This window comes from Rana temporaria, chromosome 5 (assembly GCF_905171775.1).
Source record: "Rana temporaria chromosome 5, aRanTem1.1, whole genome shotgun sequence".
In the NCBI taxonomy this organism is placed as follows: domain Eukaryota; kingdom Metazoa; phylum Chordata; class Amphibia; order Anura; family Ranidae; genus Rana; species Rana temporaria.
Window position 1 is genome coordinate 186,426,416 of NC_053493.1, and position 23,842 is coordinate 186,450,257.

Genomic DNA, 23,842 nt, shown 5'->3' on the forward strand with positions numbered 1-23,842 from the left:
AAGGGATAGTAAAGAGGAGGAAAGAAGGAAGGGAGGAAGGAAGGAAGGAGAGAAAAAAGGGAGGGGAAAGGGAGACGGGAGGGGGGAGGGAGACGGGGAAAGGGGTAGCTGTTGGTAAGCGTGGGGAAAAAAGGAAGACAATGGGAGTGAGTATTGGAAGAAAGGGGGGGGGGAGGGTTTTTTAGAGGGGAGGGGGAAGGAAAAGGACAGGGGGGGGTTCTGAGTGGAATAAGGAAAGGAAGGAGGGATAGTGGGCAAAAAAAGGGGAGGGGAAAAGTGATTTGAATTGAGGACTAAAACAAGAAATAAAGTGACAATGCTGGATAAGGATGGGTGTGATGGATAGGGGAAAGGGAATGCAGGTATTCCGTGCTGGGAAAAAAGGGAGAGAGGAGTGGAGAGTGACCAATTTCCAAGGAGGTATGGAATACAAGAATATAAGCCCAAAGAAGACTAGGAATCACTGAAATAAAAATAGATAATAGATGTGGTAGTGTGTCATTACCACAAGAGCAAAAATGAGCTCAAATAAACTGGGGCACGTTGGAGCAGGTGAAATCACCAGCTTGGATAGGGGTGGAATATCCACAGTTCTATGCGGTATAGACATTATGTCTGGCTGCAGGGAAATCAAAACAATACTGCCTTAAAAAGAGCTCACACGCTATTGACCAGAAACAGATGAGAGAAATTACAGTGCAGTTAAGCACTAGCCAGAAGGCTTACCGTTTAGACGTGAGATAGCCGTGTGACCCCAGGGAGAGCATCCGTGTCTTCTCACAATAACAGCTCAGTGAGCTGTTTATGTGGGAAATCCCAGACCACGCCAAGCGTCATGTGATTACGACGCTGGCACGGTCCACCGTCCCGCCTCCCACGCACTGATAACAGTGCGCAGTCTCAAGACCCAATGGCATGACGCCAGGTCAGAGACTGCAAACAATATTATTATAGGACTCTCCTCCTATTTATATATGTTCATAACTTATCGCTGATTAATGCTGTAATCAATGTATAAATGTTTTTCCTAATTTTTTGCAATGTTTACAGTTTATTTTCGAGAGATATGCGCTCCTGGTCACATGATCCGGCTCTGATGCTGTCCCCTCCTCCGATTTGCACACGAAGTGTCCGTCCCGAGCAGGGAGCTCCTATCATAGCTCCCTGTTTGCAGTCTCTGACCTGGCGTCATGCCATTGGGTCTTGAGACTGCACACCTGCGCACTGTTATCAGTGCGTGGGAGGCGGGACGGTGGACCGCGCCAGCGTTGTATTTACATGACGCCTGGCGTGGTCTGGGATTTCCCACATAAACAGCTCACTGAGCTGTTATTGTGAGAAGACACGGATGCTCTCCCTGGGGTCACACGGCTATCTCACGTCTAAACGGTAAGCCTTCTGGCTAGTGCTTAACTGCACTGTAATTTCTCTCATCTGTTTCAAGTTTCTGGTCAATAGCGTGTGAGCTCTTTTTAAGGCAGTATTGTTTTGATTTCCCTGCAGCCAGACATATTGTCTATACCGCATAGAACTGTGGATATTCCACCCCTATCCAAGCTGGTGATTTCACCTGCTCCAACGTGCCCCAGTTTATTTGAGCTCATTTTTGCTCTTGTGGTAAGGACACACTACCACATCTATTACCTATTTTTATTTCAGTGATTCCTGGTCTTCTTTGGGCTTATATTCTTGTATTCCATACCTCCTTGGTAATTGGTCACTCTCCACTCCTCTCTCCCTTTTTTCCCCAGCACGGAATACCTGCATTCCCTTTCCCCCATCCATCACACCCATCCTTATCCAGCATTGTCACTTTATTTCTTGTTTTAGTCCTCAATTCAAATCACTTTTCCCCTCCCCTTTTTTTGCCCACTATCCCTCCTTCCTTTCCTTTCTTATTCCACTCAGAACCCCCCCCCCTGTCCTTTTCCTCCCCCTCCCCTCTAAAAACCCTTCCCCCCTCTTTCTTCCAATACTCACTCCCATTGTCTTCCTTTTTTCCCTGCGCTTACCAACAGCTACACCCCCCCCCCTTTTTTTTCTCTCCTCCTTCCTTCCTTCCTTCTTTCCTCCTCTTTACTATCCCTTTATGTTCACTCATCACTAATAATTTCCCTTCCGCCACTCCCTCTCTCTTTTTTCCAACTTTTCCTTTCCCTCTCCCCCCCCCCTCCCAACCCTCACCATCAGCCCTTTCTTTTCATTTCTTCCTTCCCCTCTTCCCTTCTCCTTCCATGCCCACTAATTCCCTTCTCCCCAATACTTACCTGCCTCCTTGCCCCCCCCTCCCCTCTTCTCCTTTTTCTTCCTTCATCCCTAATCTTCTGTCCTTCCCTCCATCTCCCTGGTCCCATTTTATCCTTATTAATTTTCGGCCCTTCCTCTTCCCACCTCTTATCCCATCCCCCTTCTATCACGCTGGCATCTTTCCCCCCCCCCTTCCCTCCACCTTTTCCCTGCCCTTCCTCTTACCTAGTCCATCACTTCTTAGTATTCCTCACTTCCCTCCACACTACTACATTCTCCACATATTCCTTTTACACTACAGATCAGCACGTGGTGTCCCCATCTTTAGGTCCATTACCAGTAAATATTACCATTGAATACTCTTTTTACTTCATTAGAGCCCGTTCTATTTATCCCCCTTTGTGCGCCACGGGGGAATTTTCAGACCCATTGCCTGATCGCCCTGACCAGTCTAGGTGAGCAATTTTTTCCTTTACGCCCTGAGAAAATTTACTATTTCTTATGTATATTTTACTGTACATAATGCTTGTTGTTTACTGTATATCTTGTACATATCTTTTTAGACCCTCCTGAAGAAGCGGTACAACCGCGAAACCGGTCGAGGTCATTGGCTCCACCCATTAGACACAGATGGACTCAATATCTGATCTCATCTGTGGGGTCTGTCCCTAAAATGTGTTTTTATATTGTATTTTGTCATATGTAAATAAATATTGTTTTTTATACCAATTCGGTTTCCTATCAGTGCCTTGAAAGTCCCAACCAACAATCCTGACCTATGACTGTTCTCAACTGGCCCCAAGCAGCCTTTTGTAATTAACTATTCATTGTGTCTCACTTTCTCCATATCCACTCTAATGCTGGCACATCAGATCTATATTTATAGTCAGTTTAATAGAGGCGATACTCTTCCGTTCTTGACTTTACCTACAGATACGCCACACTGCAGCAACATTAGGATGCGCCGATGGCTATCTTCTTGTGCCTTCTATTCTGAGAGACCGTCGTGCAGTATTGTGCATTGCGCAGATGATGCATACGGGCAGTTCGCTGCACGTGTGCAGATGCACGATCTGGAATCGTATCCGTTGAAGTCATATGATGGCGCTTCAAGGCACCCGGCTGACGTCTACACGGCTTGGAATCAGGTGTACCCCACGGTATATAAGGACAACCAGCTTTTCAAATATTCTTTGTGGCTGTGTGTTTGGCGGTGGAAATACTTTGTGGAGTGGACTGACCGGTATGTTTTATCCTTTGCTTGCCCGTATGACTCACTGGCTTGTTTATATATGAAGTGTTATCTAAATACATGGCTTGCCTTTTAGATCCAGCTGGATCTGATCCGTGCTTAATATTCTGGGTAATATCTCATATATACCCCCTGAAACATGGTCTCTAACAGAGTCTATCCATGCGTGGAAATGCTACTTTAGCCCTAAGATTTGCTACTTTGCAGATAGGCGAGTGGCTTTTTGATCACTCCCAATAGGACCAGTTTGACAGCATGGACCACAAATTACTGTTATCAACAAGAGCGCTCATTGTAGAACCCTTGCAGTTCATTCAGAACTACAAGCCATCAGCCGCAGTGGCTGGGGTTACTTGTAGTCCAGCACTTCACAGGAAAGTGTGAATAAATGACACAGATGTGTGGGCGAAGTTCCGCAGGGCCATGCTATTTTCAAAGAGCCAACTGGTGCGAGAAGAGATCCCCTGCCTGCTGTTACAATGGGGGGGGAGGGGGGGAAATCGACAGAACTGCCGACAGGAGCTGCGACATGCTATGTTTCATCCTAAATATGGGTGGAACATGTAATATGAACTTAGCCTTTTAAAACAAGTGTAGACTGGATAAACTAGACATGCTATCAGAAGCTTTGAGACTTACTTTTTTAGAGGTGCTGAATTCATAAATGGCTTCTTTTTCCTCATTCCTCATTACAGGAACTTTGGGAATGGTTCCCACATGGACATGGCTTCTAATTACTGGTAGAAGATCAAAACACAAGTCCTCAATTTTTTTAAGAGCCTTAGTTATAATATCTTCATCAATACTGCTGTCTTTCACAACATCTGGAAGCAGCTCACAATAACCTATATTGTGGCAAGACTCTTGACATTTCTGCCCTTCTGGGTCATTGTTTGTAGGTGTTGTGGAACAGTTTTTTATAGTTTCTATAACTGGGGACTCTGTGTCCAGTCGAAGCCTTTTGGCACTTCTAGGCATTAGGAAGGCATCAGTAGTTTGTTCACTTGAGGAACCAATGCTCGTGGATTTCTGTTGATTCTCAGAACTGCTCAATTTGTCTTTACTACTGTCAACATTTGAATTGCCCCCAGGTTTTATAAATACTGTAGAAGTGGATGTAATAGATTTGAACCCAGTTATTTGGCTGACAGACAAATTCTTGCCATCTCTAGGCAAACTTCGGCTTAGCTGAACATTACCTTTTAGGATGTTTAACGTTCTTGCTCGTGCAGATAATTCTGGGTACATTGTGTCTAGAATTTTGACAGAATTCTCTTGAACATTGTTTGAAGAGCTACCAGATGCAGAAAGAGGAAATCTTCCTGGCACAGGGAGAGCATGCTTTGGTGTGGCAGCACAAAACTGCAAAGGAGAAGACAAAATTCTTTTGTTTGCTTTCTCAGCAGGTGAAGGGGTGGCAAGTACTGGAGATTTTTGCTTGCGCCCACTAGTCAAAGACGACACATGTCGTGGAAATGGAGTGCCTGGCAAAGGAGAAATCAAGTCATCAAGAGGAGATGGTAAAGATGAACAACTTGAAGATGATAAAAAAGGTGACAGAGGGTGTATACTTTTCGGAGGAGTTGCCAACAAAGGACCTAGCAAAGGAGGCAATGGAGGGCCCATTTCTGATCTCACTTTAGTAATAGTTTCTGGTGAGTGATCTGAGTTGGTTGATGTATCAGCATTTGCAAGCACAGTTTCTCCCACATGTGTATCTTGTAAACTTTGCTCACCTCGAGAAAGCTTTCGTTGGTGGTTTTCTTTAGTTACAGCTTGACAAACAATATTAGAATATTTTACCTTGTGGGACCTGTTGCGGTTTGTCCTTTCCTCTATGTTAAAAGCAGTCCTATGAAATGAGTTATTTGAACCACCATGTAGCATTTTTAGATTTCCTCTTGTTTTATGTTTTCCAGAAATAGCTCCAGGGTCAACTGACTCTTCAGGCCTTTCAAAATTCCATATGAAATTCTTAACTGGAAATGTTTGTTTGCCCTCATTCTCTATAGTATCCAATAATTTTTGATCAGTGTTATTGTCATATTGAATATTTTCAGATACCAGCTTTTCCTTCTGTTTTTCACATTCCTCTAAAATAGTTGTTTCGTTTTCTTTTTCGCAAGAATATTGATCCCCATTATTTTTACTATTACTTTTGTAATTTTCCTGATCTACAATTAAGTCACATGTAACCAAAGATTCATGCTCCATCAAGATGCCATTTTGAGTTTTTGAAGAAAAAGAGTCATTTTCAGAAGTAACAAATGCAGCCAAATCACCTGCACATTCTATGTCCACCCTCTGAGTAATTATAGGCTTACATGGAGAGTTATTTGATTCCAAATGTACATTACAGACTTTCTCCTCTAAACTTTCTAAAGCACCCTTACTATATTTCTTTAAATTCACAGGGTTGTTGGAGACTGCTTTTGCATAGCTGACTTTACGTATGACAAAATTCTCTTCTTCACTACTATCCAAGGAAGCACTACATGCATCTTGATTTGCATCTGTTTCTTTAGCAATTTTATTTACTACCTTAGTTGAATCTGAACACAAATTAAAACGTTGCTCTTCTTCTAGAGGGAAAATAGGCATTACTGTAGACTGATTAAACGTCTTAGGAAGGGTTTCACTGTTAGACTGCAAAGAATAAACAGTGTTTGTTTTTTCCAAAGTGGAGTCCAATTCAGCACAAATATCCTTTTTTGGGTTTATTCCTTTACAAAGATCTTTATTTACAGTATCAAGTTGATCTCTGCTGTCAGTTACGAGGTCCACTGACACTTTAATAAATTGTTGATCACTCAGCTGAGGCATATCTTTTGAAGTCAAAAACGGTTTTCCTTCCAGTCTATTTAGGTACCCATCAGCAGTAGTAGTAGTATCAAAATTTGAAGAAAGAGTGTTATGCAGTAAAAAAGTTGAGCAAGATCGATTGTGCTTAGCAGAACATAATTGGTCAGCAACTGCTTGACTTTGAGAACAGATATCTAGTTGGGTTGCTATAACTGGTTGTATATCTACCACAGCTGCTTTTTGCTCTTTTGAAGAGACCAGTGTGTACAAATTTGAATCAGAGGAACACAGCTGAACCTTCTCTGAACCAATTTTACACTGCTCAGTTACAATACGGGATGTGCTTGTACTATCTGATTTATGCGTGGATTCTTTAGCTTTGATTGCACAAGTCTGTAGACTAGCAAGTATATTTCCTTTACTTTCATGTTCCAATTTCTCCATAGAAAGGCATGTGCTATCCTTGTCAGCAAAAGTTTCAGACAAATGGTTTTCTTTGTCTGTTGTACTAGAATCCAAATTAAATGGTGTTGAGGCTGGCATGATCTCTGAAGAATCTTGCATGTCGTAACCAAGTTCATTAAAGCTTGCTTTGTAACAATGCCCACCATCTGCAAGTCTTCTCAAAGCCAACTTTTGCTTTAGTGAAATATTTGCTTTATGTACAGGTAACTCCTGAATGTGTTTTGGGTCAATTTTATCAATTTTGTCAGTATAATACTGGTTTATCAACTTTATATATTCAAATTGTACAACAGGTGTACTGCTTGAATGCCCTGATTTTTCTTTAAGTTTATCGAGAGGTTGCACTGTTTGAGCAGCAAAACATATTTCACCATCCATTGAAGTGCCATTATTAGGCTTTCTATTGTGAACATCTTCTAAACAACTTGACTGTTCGGAGTCTTTCAAATCTCTGGAATCATTATTAAAATGATGATGAAATTCATTTAAATACATTTCAGGTTGAGCAGATAAGAGTAAATTATCTTGACTTCTGTCTATTATGGCATAACTGGAATTATCCATAAGTTTATGTACACTTAAATTGTTGTGAACATGATTTTCTTCAGCACTGGTTATAATGTTGGGAACATGGTTTTCTTCAGCACCAATTATATTATACACCTGCAAAGATTTTATAGATTTGTGTTCATCAAGATTACAGTTATGCACAGGAGAATCTTTAGAAAATAACACCCCATTAGCATTTAAAGATTGGTTGTGATGGACAACCATATTACATCTGGCAGAACTTGAACGATCTTCTTTAGAACAATGCAGGTTTTCAATTACCACTCTTCCTGCAATATCCCCACCAACCGGGTGCTCCAGCATGCTGGTCATGTCACCAATTGTACCACTAGAGCTGTGTTTTAGTAATTCAACTTCAGAATGATCAATGCGGTCCACATTTCTTACTGGATCGTTCTGGTTATTATACCATTCTAAAGATTTTTCAAAGCTATTTTCTCTGTTGACAGCAGAATGCTCCTTTTCTGATGGATTTTGTTCTGTTAAAACATTTGTTGTCAATGTGTTACTGGCAACACCAAAGCTGACTTCAATATGCATTGGAGTTATTTCTATATCTTTTTTGTCTGTTTCCATTTCTGTAGTGAGTTCACCCTTATAATTAGAACAAAATTCAGACTGAGATGTGAGGCAATCTTCAACTATAGATATCCTGTCATATTTCACATTTCTTCCAAATTCAACATTTTGTTTACAATCCTCAGTTACATTTCCTTCTTCTGGACATGGGACAAAATTGGTCTGGTCTTGAACACAATTTTGCTTCCTTTCCAGTGATGTACTGCCTTTTGCTTTATTTCTCTCATCAGAGCCTTCATTATCGCTTGAATCTGTAAATTCTCCAAAAACATACTGTAAAAGAAAAAAGGAAAAATTGTATTATTCCTTATGCAATGTCTGCCTAGAAGGTTTGCAGAATACTTAATGCATTAGTGAGGTTGAAGAAATACTCAATTGTTATAGACACTGAAAAATCAAATCAAAAATATATGTTATGGGTTCATATTAATAGAATGATCACTGTCAAACCTAAAACAAAAGCTACCTCACACTAAAAAAGTAGCCCCCAAGTGCATAACTTTACATTTAACAACATTGAGCCCTGGTTCACACTGGGCTGCGGGAGTGAAGCCGTGCGAGTTCAGCTGAACTCGCACGATTTCACTCCCGCCGGCAGTCCCGATTTCGGCCGCGATTTAAGAGACATCTGTGCAGGTTTCTGCACAGATGTCTATGTAAATCGCGGCCCGAAATCGCAAAAAGTAGTACAAGAACTACTTTTTGAAATCGGTGCAGCGCCGCAGATGCGGCGTCGCACCGATTAGGACGGCGCCATTGCCGACAATTGGCGGCATTTGAGATGCGATTTCACATGTGAAATCGCATCTCAAATCGAATGAAATCGCACCCAGTGTGAACCTGGGCTCAACCTCATCTGCCACTTAGTCGCCCATGGAAGGCAACATGAGCCAATATAATATTTCTGGAGGTTCTGCATATTTGTTTCCATTCCCAAGATCCTGTAAGCTGATGCTTGCAATTCCATGGTTTAAAAAAGGTATAGAGGAATTTGGCCCCAAGCAGAATCTGCATAGCAGGGGGGCCTAGCTCATGTGTATATAGAACAATAAGACCTACAAGCCAGCTTGAGAAAGACTGCCCTGTAAAAAATTATTGGGCCAGAGGCAAATGGGTTGGCGAGGGGGGGGGGGGGAGGGGTTGAATGGTGGCGGTTTTGTAAAAAGGGCTGTGGGAGGAAGCTCTCTCTCTTTTACTGAAGACCTATGCTGAAGCCACATGGCTTCTCTTGAAGGCCTCATTGAAGCCTAATGGCTTGGGCCTAACTCCATGAGGCTCACAGAGGCCTACTTATTTTCCAACTGGAGCTCAGCCAGCAAGGCTTACATAGAGATGGGGATAAGTATCTTTCATTATTAACATTATTGTTATAGGCTTTATAGATATCTGTTAGTATACGACGTTCATATTTTTAAAGGAAATAAATGTAACTTGTTTATAAGCAAATGCGTCGGTCTTCATAGCCAACATTATATCATTAGGCCTGGCATATTCTGGTATATTAGTTAAGAAAGGGACATACAATGAATACGTAGTTGCTATAGTTATACAAGTTCAGTACAGCGTTGATTATTGCATCGGATACTTCACATGCACATGAGCTTTAATGGCATACCAGTCTTAGTCCATAGGGTTCAATATTGGGTTGGTCCACCCTTTGCAGCTATACCAGCAACTCTTCTGGAAAGGCTGTCCACAAGGTTTAGGAGCGTGTCTATGTAAATGTTTGACCATTCTTCCAGAAGCGCATTTGTGAGGTCAGGCACTGATGTTGGACGAGAAGGCCTGGCTTGCAGTCTCCGCTCCAATTCATCCCAAAGGTGTTCTATCAGGTTGAGGTCAGGACTCTGCAGGCCAGTCAAGTTCTTCCTCCACCCCAAACTCGCTCATCCATGTCCTTATAGACCCTTGCATTAAACACTGGTCCAAATCATTTGGTGCAGGGGGGGTTATGGTGTGGGGTTGTTTTTCAGGGGTTGGGCTTGGCCCCTTCATTCCAGTGAAGGGAATTCTTAAGGCATCAGCATACCAAGACATTTTGAAAAATTCCATGCTCCTAACTTTGTGGAAACAGTTTGGGGTTGGCCCCTTCCTGTTCCAACATGACTGCACACAAGTGCACAAAGCAAGGTCCATAAAAACCATGGATGAGCGAGTTTGGGGTGGAGAAACTTGACTGGCCTGCACAGGGTCCTGACCTCAACCCGATAGGACACCTTTGGAATGAATTGGAGCGGAAAGTGCAAGCCAGGGCTTCTTGTCCAACATCAGTGCCTGACCTTAAAAATGCGCTTCGGGAAGAATGGTCAAAAACATTCTCAAACACACTCCTAAACCTTGTGGACAGCCATCCCAGAAGTTGAAGCTGAAATAGCTGAAAAGGGTGGGCAAACTCTATATTGAACCCTACAGACTAAGGCAGGCATCCCAATACTTTTATAAGATATAGTGCATCTTCAAGTCCTGACAGCCCCTCTCCACCTCACACTCTGCAGAAACCTGCACTGATTCCAGCTGACAGTGTGGGTAAGCATGCTGCCCTCCCCCACCTCCAATCTCCTGCTAACCTGCTCCTCTTCAGGTCCTGGCAGCTACTCTTCTAAACCTCACACTAACTGAGCCTGGGAGTCAGTGATGTTAGCTGTCAGCCACCTGAAGAATGGGAATTTTCCTTCCTATATGACTAGGAAAAAGTGGAGAATCCCCCAAGGTGGGGCTTTTAAGGCAACAGTAGTTCAAGTAGTCACGGTAGATACAAAAATATATAATAGTTTAATAATGGACAAAAAATAAACATATATAACACAGTAGTATTAAAAACAACACATATTGGGGTGTCACTTGAAAAGAGTAGAGAGTCCACAGTATGAATACAGGGCCCAACGCGTTTCGGGTTTCCTTCTTCAGGAGCCGAAGTATATGTGGAGTAAAAAGTCTATTAAACAACTTTTCTAGAAAAAACAAACAAATAGCATATATGTTGAAAATAGTAACATACAATGGAGAAAATGGCAATATACATATCAAAATGGCACAGATTAGAAAGCATCATACCACCCAAGACGTTTATACAGTTCTGCACACCCCTAGATGGAACATTGCGAGTAGGACGCAGCAAAAAACTCAGATGGTGAAGAGAGGAGTGGAGACTGGCATCCTATATTAATCACAGTGTAGCAAGACCTTTGGCCCGACGTGTCACAGCGTAAAAAGTTTTTGTTATTTTGTTTTTACCTGTCCCAAAAAATAAAAGGACAAGATAATATAATAGGTGCCAAGCAAAAAAATCGCTAAACAAAGCTGAACCAAAGAACTGTATATAAAAGGAAAGACATACCTGTAATATCAAGTAGTGGCCAGAGAGGTCAGTAGAGAGCTCAGTAGCTGGAAATACGAGAAAGATAGGAATAGGAATTAGAGACTTAAGGAGTATAGGAGATAATCATATGGAAAAGAATAAAGGGGACTAGGAGTCTAGCTGGGAAACATCCAAGGGAGAGAGTACTCACATGGGAAAAATTCCCAGTCAATGTGGAGTGAGATGCTGACACTGCAGCCGTCCCGCAATGTCTGACATTGTGGGGCAGCAGAGGCTTTAAATAGGAGAAAAAGGGGAAGGGCGAGTGTAGTGGGAGGCGTCAGTTGTTGACAAAGTGGTTTGCAATAGGTAGATGTGGAAGAGGGGCGGGGCTGACACGTGATGACGCATTGCGCCCAGAGTGAGGAGGGGGAGGACGAATGTGCCTCACTGTCCTCACAGAGAAGCCCGCACTAGTGACGTGGGTGTTACAAAGCCGCATTGAGACGGGAGTGCGTCATGTATGAGGTGGATGGGGCGGAGAGAGAGGGCAGATAGTACGTCCTGTCATCTCACCGATGCCCATACTTGCGGCCTCACGACGTAAATGACGTCGGTGCGCCGAAGCAAGGAAAGAGCATCATACCATGTGACTAGGAGAATCACATGACCATAGAGCTGAAAATACACAGGGTAAATACACTGATTAGACAAGAAAGGCCAAAACGGTGTGATGCAAAAGGCATCACCAATGCAGGCACAAGGGAATTGTATGCATAGAGGGTAAATGGATTAATTAAGGAAAAAACAATAATGGGAAAGAAAAAAATATACCATAGATGGAAAATACCAAGTACACATGAAAGTGTATATATAAAATTATATATAGGAATACAGGTATGATCGAACCTAAATAAATAGCAGATACATTAAAGGAACAGCAACATAAAATATGTAAGGGGATGTAATTATGCAAGGATATGGACACGGGGGCCAATAAGGTCCAGGGACAATAAGGAAGGACAGGGGCATAGGGGATGTCCACTGTATAATCCATGCCCCTGTTGTAGGCGCAAGTATAGACCCAAGGTCGGAAACACCCGAGGGTGCAAGGGGACCAGGTCTGAAAAAGCCGTCTCCCAAGGGAAGAGGAGGGACGGCTTACCTGCGCCTAGCTAGAAAGCGACAATAAGAGGAATGCCATAAAAGCCTATCTGCGCCTGGAAGCGAGGTCCCCGGGTGTATGCATAGGGGTACATGAACATAGTGATAAATGCAGAGAACATTTTGTGTATGGCACTGACGGTTTGGATTGTCAGAGTAAAAGAAATAGCAGAAGGAGACAATTGATGGCAAAAAAACTAAGAAAATATTTGGCAACAGAATCCCCATAGTACAGATTAGTCTTTTTCACATCCCCCAGAAGAGAAGCCTTCCAAAAAGGGCCTAAAGCTGATCTGTTCATTGAGGCCAGGTGGAATATTGGCCTCTAGCTCGGCAATCCATCGGGTTTCATGCTGTAGCAGGATCTTGTTCCAATCCCCACCTCTGGGGCTTGGATGGATCCTGTCGAGGATTAAGAATTTAACCCCAGGGAAATGTCCATTGTGTTGAGACAGAATGTGACGCCCTAGTGGTAAGTCTGGGTTAGCAGAACGCATGGCATGTAGATGCCGGGAAGCTCGCTTAAAAAAAGGTAATTTGGTTTTCCCCACGTAGAACCTGTTGCATTGGCACGTAAGCAAGTATATTACACCAAAGGTCTTACAATTAGCAAAATGTATCGGTCTATAAGGCCGACTGTTAGGTAATACGATGTATCGCTCTGTGTTGATGTATCGACAAATAGAGCATCCCCCGCACGTAAAAGTACCCTTCCTTTTACAAGGATCTTTCCTGAAACTGTCCTTGAACTCACTGGCCACAAGGTGGTCTTTGAGTGAGCAGGCCCGTCGATAAGTTATCGCTGGCTCTTTTGGTACAAAAGGACAAAGTTGAGGGTCAAAGGAGAGTAGGTGCCAGAATTGTTTTAAGATCCCTCTCGTTTGTTGATGTTGAGTGTGGTACTTCGTGATTAGTCTGGTAACATCACTGCCATCAGGGGGCTTCTTGCCTGGCTTGACCAATAGGTGTGACCTAGTTTGTCCGTTGGCCCGTTTTTTGGCCGTTTTTGGCCGTTGGCCACGATTTTTTGAGGATTTTTTTGGAGTAACCTCTGTGTAGTAACCTATCTCTTAATCCAGCTGCCTCCCGTAAAAAGGATTCCTGGGTAGAACAATTGCGTCTGAGGCGTAGGTATTGACTATAGGGTATTGATCCTATCAGAGATGTAGGGTGTGCACTGGTGGCGTGCAATATTGTGTTAACCGCCGTGGGTTTTCTATAGAGCCCTGTTGATAGGCACCCATCAGGGTTTTTAAACAGGGTAACATCAAGAAAGGCGATTTGGGAGTTGCTCGAGGTTACTGTAAACTTCAGGTTCAACTCATTGCAGTTCATGATAGACATGAATGACTCGAGCTCCTCAGTGGATCCCTCCCAGATCATGAGGACATCATCGATATATCTAAACCATCCAGATACGAGGTGAATGAAAGGTTCTACCGGGGTACTGGTCAGGAATAATTTTTCCCACTCGCCCAGGTACAGGTTGGCATACGATGGGGCACACGAGGTCCCCATCGCAACCCCCTGCACCTGGAGGAAGTGGGAGCCGTCAAACGAGAAGACACCGTATGACCTATATGACTATGTTCCCAAATGTGGCCTCTGCTGTGCAGGATGTAGAACGATCACAGCTTCTTACTTTTCTATTAATTGTATAAGGCTCAATGTACAATCAAGTGGGCTGTAAAGCTGACTGAACTGTATTGCAAAGAAGGCTTTATCACCAATTTCAGATAGGGAAAACTGCTGCTCCAGGTGAGCACACCTAAGGCAATCACTGTCCACTCAAGAACCAACGGGTGCCGGCAATGCACAAAGCATGCGAAGGAATGTATATGGACAGCCGCACTCCAATGTCTAAAAAAATACGTTCCCTTTATTGGGTAAAAAGAAAATGCACTACAAAAAACAGCATACAGTGGGAAATAAACAGCTGACGCGTTTCACATTGAACCTCAATGCTTAGTCATAGCTATAAATGAAACAAAATAATTCAAATATCATACACAGTGATCTAAAATCCTTATTTGGCCCGCCCAACATCTGATTGGTTCCCGCAAATTGCTGGAATCTCAAACACATGTTGGAAAGGGCAAATGACAAGACAAACATCAATGCATAATGAAATGATAATGAACATGTGAATAACATGACCAATATAAAAAAGAGTTATTGACATTGAATAAATAAAATACAATGCACTAGTGAATGAAAGAATGTATATGGTATACAATATGTGTACACATATGTAATATCAAATATGTAGATATACTCTAAGTAATATCGATCTGAAAAATCATGATAAATTTAATTGTGGAAAAATCAAACGTGAAGTAGATTATAGAAAGGATATATATATGTGTATGTCCCGTAGGATGTAAGGTTGGTGAATAATTAAAGTAAAAGAGGGTATGTGTAAAGTATAAAAACATAAAAATCCTTGCTATATAACATGTAATGTCATTTAGCATAAAAACAAGGACGAGATCATGTGAACAAAAATATATATTTGAATTCTTTTGTTTCATTTATAGCTATGACTAAGCATTGAAGTTCAATGTGAAACGCATCAGCTGTTTATTTCCCACTGTATGCTGTTTTTTGTAGTGCATTTTCTTTTTACCCAATAAAGGGCACGTCTTTTTTAGACATTGGAGTGCGGCTGTCCATATACATTCCTTCCTTTGCATCACCAATTTCAGGCTGAGGAAATTTCACCTCAACTCATACACTATTTTTTCCTGCTATGTTTTTTAACCACTTGCTCACCACCTACAGTCAAAATACGGCGGCAAAGTGGTTGCTTAACTCTGGGAGGACGTCCATGGACGTCCTCCCAGAATCGCGCTCGCGCGCCCCTTGGGGCGCGCACACGGGAGTGTCCGTGACCGCCGGGTCCAGAGGACCCGGCACATCATGGATCGCGGTAAATTGCCGCCGATAGCGGCCGTTTACCACGTGATCGCTCCGTCCACTGACGGAGCGATCACATGTAAACAAACCAGCGTCATTTGATGACGCCGGTTCCTCCCTCCTCTCTCTGTACCGATCGGTACAGTGTGAGAGGGGGGAGCGCGGGTGTCAGCAGCGCTGTGGATGGATCTGTGACTATTGCAGTCACAGATCCATCCAGCCATCCCTGCCATACTCTTCAATACCCCCTGCCATACCCCCTGCGCTAGTACTCTGCAATACCCCTTGCGCTAGTACTCTGCAATACCCCCTGCGCTAGTACTCTGCAATACCCCCTGCGCTAGTACTCTGCAATACCCCCTGCGCTAGTACTCTGCAATACCCCCTGCGCTAGTACTCTGCAATACCCCCTGCGCCAATACTCTGCAATACCCCCTGCGACCAATACTCTGCAATACCCCCTGCGCCAATACTCTGCAATACCCCCTGCGCCAATACTCTGCAATACCCCCTGCGCCAATACTCTGCAATACCCCCTGCGCCAATACTCTGCAATACCCCCTGCGCCAATACTCTGCAATACCCCCTGCGCCAATACTCTGCAATACCCCCTGCGCCAATACTCTGCAATACCCCCTGCGCCAATACTCTGCAATACCCCCTGCGCCAATACTCTGCAATACACCCCGCGCCAATACTCTGCAATACACCCCGCACCAATACTCTGCAATACACCCCGCACCAATACTCTGCAATACACCCCGCACCAATACTCTGCAATACACCCCGCACCAATACTCTGCAATACACCCCGCACCAATACTCTGCAATACACCCCGCACCAATACTCTGCAATACACCCCGCACCAATACTCTGCAATACACCCCGCACCAATACTCTGCAATACACCCCGCACCAATACTCTGCAATACCCCCGCACCAATACTCTGCAATACCCCCGCACCAATACTCTGCAATACCCCCGCACCAATACTCTGCAATACCCCCGCACCAATACTCTGCAATACCCCCGCACCAATACTCTGCAATACCCCCGCACCAATCCTCTGCAATACCCCCGCACCAATACTCTGCAATACCCCCGCACCAATACTCTGCAATACCCCCGCACCAATACTCTGCAATACCCCCGCACCAATACTCTGCAATACCCCCGCACCAATACTCTGCAATACCCCCGCACCAATACTCTGCAATACCCCCGCACCAATACTCTGCAATACCCCCGCACCAATACTCTGCAATACCCCCGCATCAATACTCTGCAATACCCCCGCACCAATACTCTGCAATACCCCCGCACCAATACTGGTTTGCTGTCTCCCTGGTGCCAGGGTTCGGCATGTGGTGGACCGGGTGGATAAATTACTGGGAGGGGCTGGGCATGACCCAGCTGTCTTGGTCCACGTTGGAACCAATGACAGTATACATGGAAGGTGGAGGCTCCTTAAGAATCAATTTAAAGAACTAGGCTGCAAGATAAAGGGAACGACCTCCAAGGTAATATTCTCTGAAATATTGCCTGTGCCATGTGCAACACAGGAAAGGCAGGGGGAGATTAGAGAGCTGAATGCATGGCTAAAGACCTGGTGTAGGAAGGAGGGATTTGGGTTTCTAGAGCACTGGGCTGACTTTTCATTGGGGAGCAACCTATATGCTAAAGACGGTTTGTACTTGAATGGAAGGGGGTCTGCTGTGCTGGGGGAGAGGTTTATGGGAATGCTGGAGGAGTATTTAAACTAGGATTGAGGGGGAGGGTGAACTAGAATTACATCGGGCACACAGGTCAGCTAGGGGTCAGACATTAACGGAGAGTGGAATGGGGATAGATGGGGGAGGGTTATGGCAGGTGACAAGAAAGTTCCCATGTTGCAAACAGCCAATAGTGCCATTTGTACTACTACCATTTGTACTACTATAAATTATATGAAAAACACCAGTGAAAAATGTAACAATACATTTAAGTGTTTGTTCACCAATGCCAGAAGTCTGCCAAGCAAAACAGGTGAGTTGGAAGCTCTGGCGCATGAGGAGAGCTATGATGTAATCGGTATTGCTGAAACTTGGCTTCAATCCTCACATGACTGGGCTATTAATATTCCTGGCTATGCTCTCTTTCGGAAAGACAGGGTAAAAAGGAAAGGTGGAGGGGTCTGTCTCTATGTGAGAAGTGACCTCAAAGCAAGCGCGAAAGAGAACCTGGTTGATGGAGAGTGTGATGAGGCTGAAGCATTATGGGTGGAACTGCATACAGATGTGCGTAGTTCAAAGTTAATCAGTTTGTTATAGACCACCCAATGTTAATGAGGAGGTGGAGACTCAGCTCCTTGCACAGATGGAAAGGGCTGCAAGGGCTGGGACGGTGATAATAATGGGGGATTTTAACTACCCAGAAATTGACTGCATTAATGGCACTTCTGGGACAGTTAAAGGACAAAAATTTAAAAACCTATTGCAGGACAATTTTATGGTGCAGTTTATTGAGGCCCCAAATAGGAATGATGCTCTGTTGGACCTGATAATCTCAAACCATGCAGAGCTTATTACTAATGTTCAGATAAAGGAACACCTGGGTAGCAGTGATCATAACATGATTTCATTTAATGTTTACTATAAGCAAGAAATACATACAGGAAATATTAAAAAACACTAAATTTTAAGAGAGCAAATTTTCCAAGGATGAGGGCTGCTCTCCAGGACTTGGACTGGGAGGGACTATTGGCACCGATGAACACAGAACAGAAATGGGAATTCTTCAAAAAGACTGTGTGGAACTGCAAAGTATGTTCCCATGGGCAATAAGTTTAAAAGGCTAAAAATAAAACCTATGTGGCTCACGGTCAAAGTTAAAAAAGCTATAAACAATAAGAAAGTAGCCTTTAAAAAATATAAAAATGAAGGAACACTAGTGTTGTTTAAATGTTACAAAGAATATAACAGGATATGTAAAAAGGAAATCAAGGATGCAAAAATTCAAAATGAACGACAGATTGCAAAAGATAGTAGGACAAACCCCAAAAAAATCTTCAAATATATTAATAGTAAAAAGGTGAAGTCCGAGCATGTAGGCCCCTTACAAAATAATCTAGAGTGGGTGACTGGGGACAAAGGGAAGGCAAATTTATTAAATGCTTTCTTCAGCTCTGTGTATACAATGGAGCATGGGGGAGCTCATGTCCAAAATGGGGGTGGGAGTGACACAGCCCCAGATCCACAATGGCTCAAAAGTGATATGGTCCAGAAATATTTAGACAGAATAAAGGTGGATAAAGCACCTGGACCAGATGGCATCCACCCACGGATCCTAGGTGAGTTGAGCTCTGTCATTTCAAAGCCACTGTATCTAATATTTAGGGACTCATTAATGACAGGAATAGTACCACTGGATTGGCGCAGGGCCAATGTGGTGCCCATATTTAAAAAGGGAACAAAGTCTTTACCAAGTAACTATAGACCTGTTAGTCTAACTTCTATAGTTGGGAAGATACTGGAACGTTTAATAAAAGACCACATGGATGAGTTCTTGCTGGAAAAAAAATATTTAAGCAGCAGACAACATGGATTCATGAAAGACAGAAGTTGTCAGACAAACCTGATTTCCTTTTATGAAGAGGCAAGTAAAACCCTGGACAGAGGCGTGGCTGTGGACGTGATATATTTGGATTTTGCAAAAGCGTTCGATACAGTTCCCCACACACGGCTCATGTGTAAGGTAAGGTCTACAGGATTGGATAAATCAGTTTGTAAATGGATAGAAAACTGGCTGAAAGACAGAATTCAGAGAGTCGTGGTTAATGATTCTTACTCTGAATGGTCCAATGTTATCAGTGGTGTACCCCAAGGTTCAGTGCTGGGACCCTTACTTTTCAATATATTTATAAATGATATTGGGTCTGAGATCAAAAGTAACATTTCTGTCTTTGCAGATGACACCAAGCTATGCAGTGGAATAACGTCCTTGCAGGATGTCGCCAATTTACAAGCCGACCTCAATGCTCTGTCTAATTGGGCGACTGAGTGGCAGATGAGGTTTAATGTTGATAAATGTAAAGTTATGCACTTAGGGAATAAGAATATGCATGCATCATACATGCTAGGGGGAGTACAACTGGGGGGATCTGTAGTGGAGAAGGATCTGGGGGTTTTGGTCGATCATAAGCTCAATAATAACATGGAATGCCAATTAGGGGGGATATGATCAACATGTACAAATATATAAGAGGTCCATACAGTGAACTTGGTGTTAAGTTATTCACTACGGTCAACACTGAGGACAAGAGGGCACTCTTTACGTCTAGAGGAAAAGAGATTTCATCTCCAAATACGGAAAGGTTTCTTCACAGTAAGAGCTGTGAAAATGTGGAACAGACTCCCTCCAGAGGTGGTTCTGGCCAGCTCAGTAGATTGCTTTAAGAAAGGCCTGGATACTTTCCTAAATGTACATAAAATAACTGAGTACTAAGATTTGTAGGTAAAGTTGATCCAGGGTAAATCCGATTGCCTCTTGGGGGATCAGGAAGGAATTTTTTTCCCCTGCTGTAGCAAATTGGATCATGCTCTGCTGGGGTTTTTTGCCTTCCTCTGGGTCAACTGTGGGTATGGAGTTGGGTGTATGGGATTGTACTGTGTTTTTTATTTTGTTTGTTCATTTTTTGTGGTTGAACTGGATGGACTTGTGTCTTTTTTCAGCCTGACTAACTATGCAACTATGTAACTATGTAACTATGTAATACTCTGCAGTACCCCCCGCACCAATACTCTGCAGTACCCCCCGCACCAATACTCTGCAGTACCCCCCGCACCAATACTCTGCAGTACCCCCCGCACCAATACTCTGCAGTACCCCCCGCACCAATACTCTGCAGTACCCCCCGCACCAATACTCTGCAGTACCCCCCGCACCAATACTCTGCAGTACCCCCCGCACCAATACTCTGCAATACCCCCGCACAATACTCTGCAATACCCCCGCACAATACTCTGCAATACCCCCGCACAATACTCTGCAATACCCCCGCACAATACTCTGCAATACCCCCGCACAATACTCTGCAATACCCCCGCACAATACTCTGCAATACCCCCGCACAATACTCTGCAATACCCCCGCACAATACTCTGCAATACCCGGGAAAAAAATGTGTTTTAACCACTTCCTGCCCGCCGGCCGTCATATGACGTCCTTGACTTTGTGCAGGGATATCTGAATGATGCCTGCACCTACAGGCATCATTCAGATATCATCTTTTTCAGTCAGCGATTCTCTACACCATAAGAATAATCATGTCGGCTGTTACGCCTCTTGATTGTTTTTACAGGAGGCGAAAGGGGACGTCCCCCCTCCCTTCTCCCTCCGGTGCTTCTTCCGAATCACCGCTACGATCGAAGCCAGGATAGTTTTTTTTTTCAGGCTTCCCAGCCTAGAGGTGAGATGTGGGGTCTTATTGACCCCATATCTCACTGTAAAGAGGACCTGTCATGCTATATTCCTATTACAAGGGATGTTTACATTCCTTGTAATTGGAATAAAAGTGATCAAAACATTTATTTTTGGGGAAAAACATGTCAAACTAAAATAAAGTAAAATGAAAAAAAAAAAAAAAAAAAAAAATTAAAGTGCCCCTGTCCCTGTGTGCTCATATACAGAAGCGACCGCAGTCGTAAGTCCCGCCCACATATGAAAACGGTGTTCAAACCACACATGTGAGGTATCGCTGCGAACGTTAGAGGGAGAGCAATAATTTTGGCCCTAGACCTCTTCTCCAACTAAAAAGATGTAACCAGTAAAAATATTTAAAGCGTCGCCTATGGGGATTTTTAAGTAGTGAAGTTTGGCGCCATTCCACAAGCGTGTGCAATTTTGAAGGGTGACATGTTGGGTATCTATTGACTCGGCGTAACTTCATCTTTCATATTATGCAAAAACATTGGGCTAACTTTAATGCTTTTTTTTTAAAGCACAAAACCGTTTTATTTCCAAAAAAACGCATTCGAAAAATTGCTGCGAAAATAACGTGCTCGATAAAAACGACCGCCATTGTATTCGCTAGGATTTTTGCTAAAAAAGCATATATAATGTTTTGGGGTTCTATGCAATTTTCTAGCAAATAAATGATGATTTTTCCATGTAGGAGAGGAATGTCAGAATTGGCCTGGGTGCTCCAAAACGCCTGATGGTGCTCCCTGCATGTTGGGCCTCTGTATGTGGTCACGCTGTGTAAAAGTCTCACACATTTGGTATCGCCATACTCGGGAGGAATAGCAGAATGTGTTTTGGGGTGTAATTTGTGGTATGCATATGCTGTGTGTGAGAAATAACCTGCAAATATGAACATTTTGTGAAAAAAAAAAAAAATCTTGATTTTGCAAAGAATTGTAGGAAAAAATTACAACTTCAAAAAACTCACCATGCCTCTTTCTAAATACCTTGGAATGTCTTCTTTCCAAAAAGGGGTCATTTGGGGGGTATTTGTACTTTTCTGGCATGTTAGGGTCTCAAGAAACGAGAGAGACTATCAGTACTTCAGGTATGATCAAATTGATAAATTTTCAGTAATTGGTACCATAGCTGTAGACCCTATAACTTTCACCCAGACTAAATAATAACCAATTTTTTTTTTTTTTTTACCAAAGATATGTAGCAGTATACATTTTAGGCCAAATTTATGAAGACATTTTTTTTTTTTGCTAAATTTTTATAATAGAAATGAAGAAAAATTATTTTTTTTTACAAACATTTTCTTTATTTTTTCATTTATAGCGAAAAAAATTAAAAACCGCAGAGGTGATCAAATACCACCAAAAGAAAGCTCTATTTGTGGGAAAAAAAGGACAAAAATTTCATTTGGTTACAGTGTTGTATGACTGAGTTATTGTCATTCAAAATGTGAGAGCACCGAAAGCTGAAAATTGGTCTGGTGATTAAGGGGGTTTTCGTGCCCAGTGGTCAAGTGGTTAAACCATTACCTTTTTTACTCTTGAAGAAATAAGAAGATTTTTGATTTATCACTTTAAATTTTGTTTCCTGGAGTACAGTACAGGACACAGGCTTATTTAAATCATTACAGCTGGGTTATATGCAGTTACCTTCGGGTGATTGACTAAGCTACAGGGACATCCCCCTGTATAACGCCTTCCACTCCCATTTAGCAAGCAATAGGGAAGTCAAAAAAACATAGGGGGAATGTCTTGTATCCTGTACCCTACTGCAGGAAACAGATTTTACCGGTCGGTCAAAATTCCTAGTTCCTACTAATGGTACAGTGCAGAACACAGGCTTCTTTAAACACTTGCCTACTGGTCACTTTTAACTCCTTGCTGACAATCCCAATTTTCAGCTTTTAGCGCTGTCGCACTTTGAATGACAATTGCGCGGTCATGCAACACTGTACCCAAACAACATTTTTATGATTTTTTTAAACAAATAGGTGCCACCGATTGGCACTGGTAGGTGGAACTGGTGAGTAGTACTGAGTGTTCATGTGTGGGATCGATGTCAGCTGTTTTTTCTCCTCACGCTATCAGCATGAGGGGGGGGGAAAGAAGAAGCAGATTACGATCTTCTGTTTACATTGGCTGAGAGCAGATCACATGGTAAAGGGCCGGGATCGGCCAAGTCTCATTGACTCATTCATCACAGAGCGCGCAGGCAGCTCATGCATAGGTGGACATACATGGACCCCCTCCTGGCAATTTAGGCCAGTGTTGTAGCCGTCTTTTGGCTATAGCGGGCATGTGAGGAGGTTAATCGCCATTTTTTTTTGTTTTGTTTTGCAAAAAAGAAAAACCTTTCATAAACTGTGAAAAAAAATTGCAAACCGGTCATTTTTTTCTTTCACTGATGTGCACTGATGAAGCAGCACTGGTGGGCGGCACTTATTGACAGCAATGCTGAGACTGCATTGATAATCAGGACCCTGATTATCAGTGTACATATCTCTTAGAGAAGCCGGTAATATAGGCTCTCTTTTCCCTTACTCATGCTGATAACCGGCTTCTATTTACATCCGTAATCAGCTGTGATTGGACACAGCTGATCATGTGGTAAAGTGCTGCCGATTTGCCCTTTACCTAAATCTGTGATCAGTAGTATCCTCCGTACACTGACCAAAAAGCACAATCACCGGAGGCTGTCATATGACTGCCTCCCAGAACTTTTAGTCCATGCTGTACCCATCATTTGGCTACAGCGCAGTCGGCAAGTGGTTAATTTACTTAAAAGAACCACAAATGCACATTTTTTGCAGGTAAAAAAATGTGCATTTATTTATTTTTTCTTAGGAGCTTGAAGGCACCAAGTACAGCTGTCTGACTGTACCTCTCATACATTGAGAGCTACCAGTCATTTGCTGCAGTGGCAGACAAGAATAGTTAATTCACAGATCTGTGTAAATTAATGACGTAGCCGTGTGGCTGTCACGGGGGAGGGGGGGGGGGGGATTAGGGCGTGTGGGGAGAGGTGCACAGTAATAGGTTACACGTATGAGCCATTTTTTACAGCTTTTTACTCACTGATCACCAGTCTAGT

General features: G+C 43.0%; 1 protein-coding gene across 6 annotated transcripts in view; it reads right to left on the minus strand.

Annotated features, from left to right (window-relative positions):
* The window catches only part of ICE1 (interactor of little elongation complex ELL subunit 1), a 537,335-nt gene that overhangs the window by 190,276 nt on the left and 323,217 nt on the right, over positions 1-23,842 (minus strand). For all 6 annotated transcript variants that reach the window (XM_040353451.1, XM_040353452.1, XM_040353450.1 and 3 more), the window contains one exon: positions 4,139-8,188. In XM_040353451.1, coding sequence (XP_040209385.1) covers positions 4,139-8,188 — 4,050 coding nt within the window. The remainder of the gene's footprint in view (positions 1-4,138; positions 8,189-23,842) is intronic.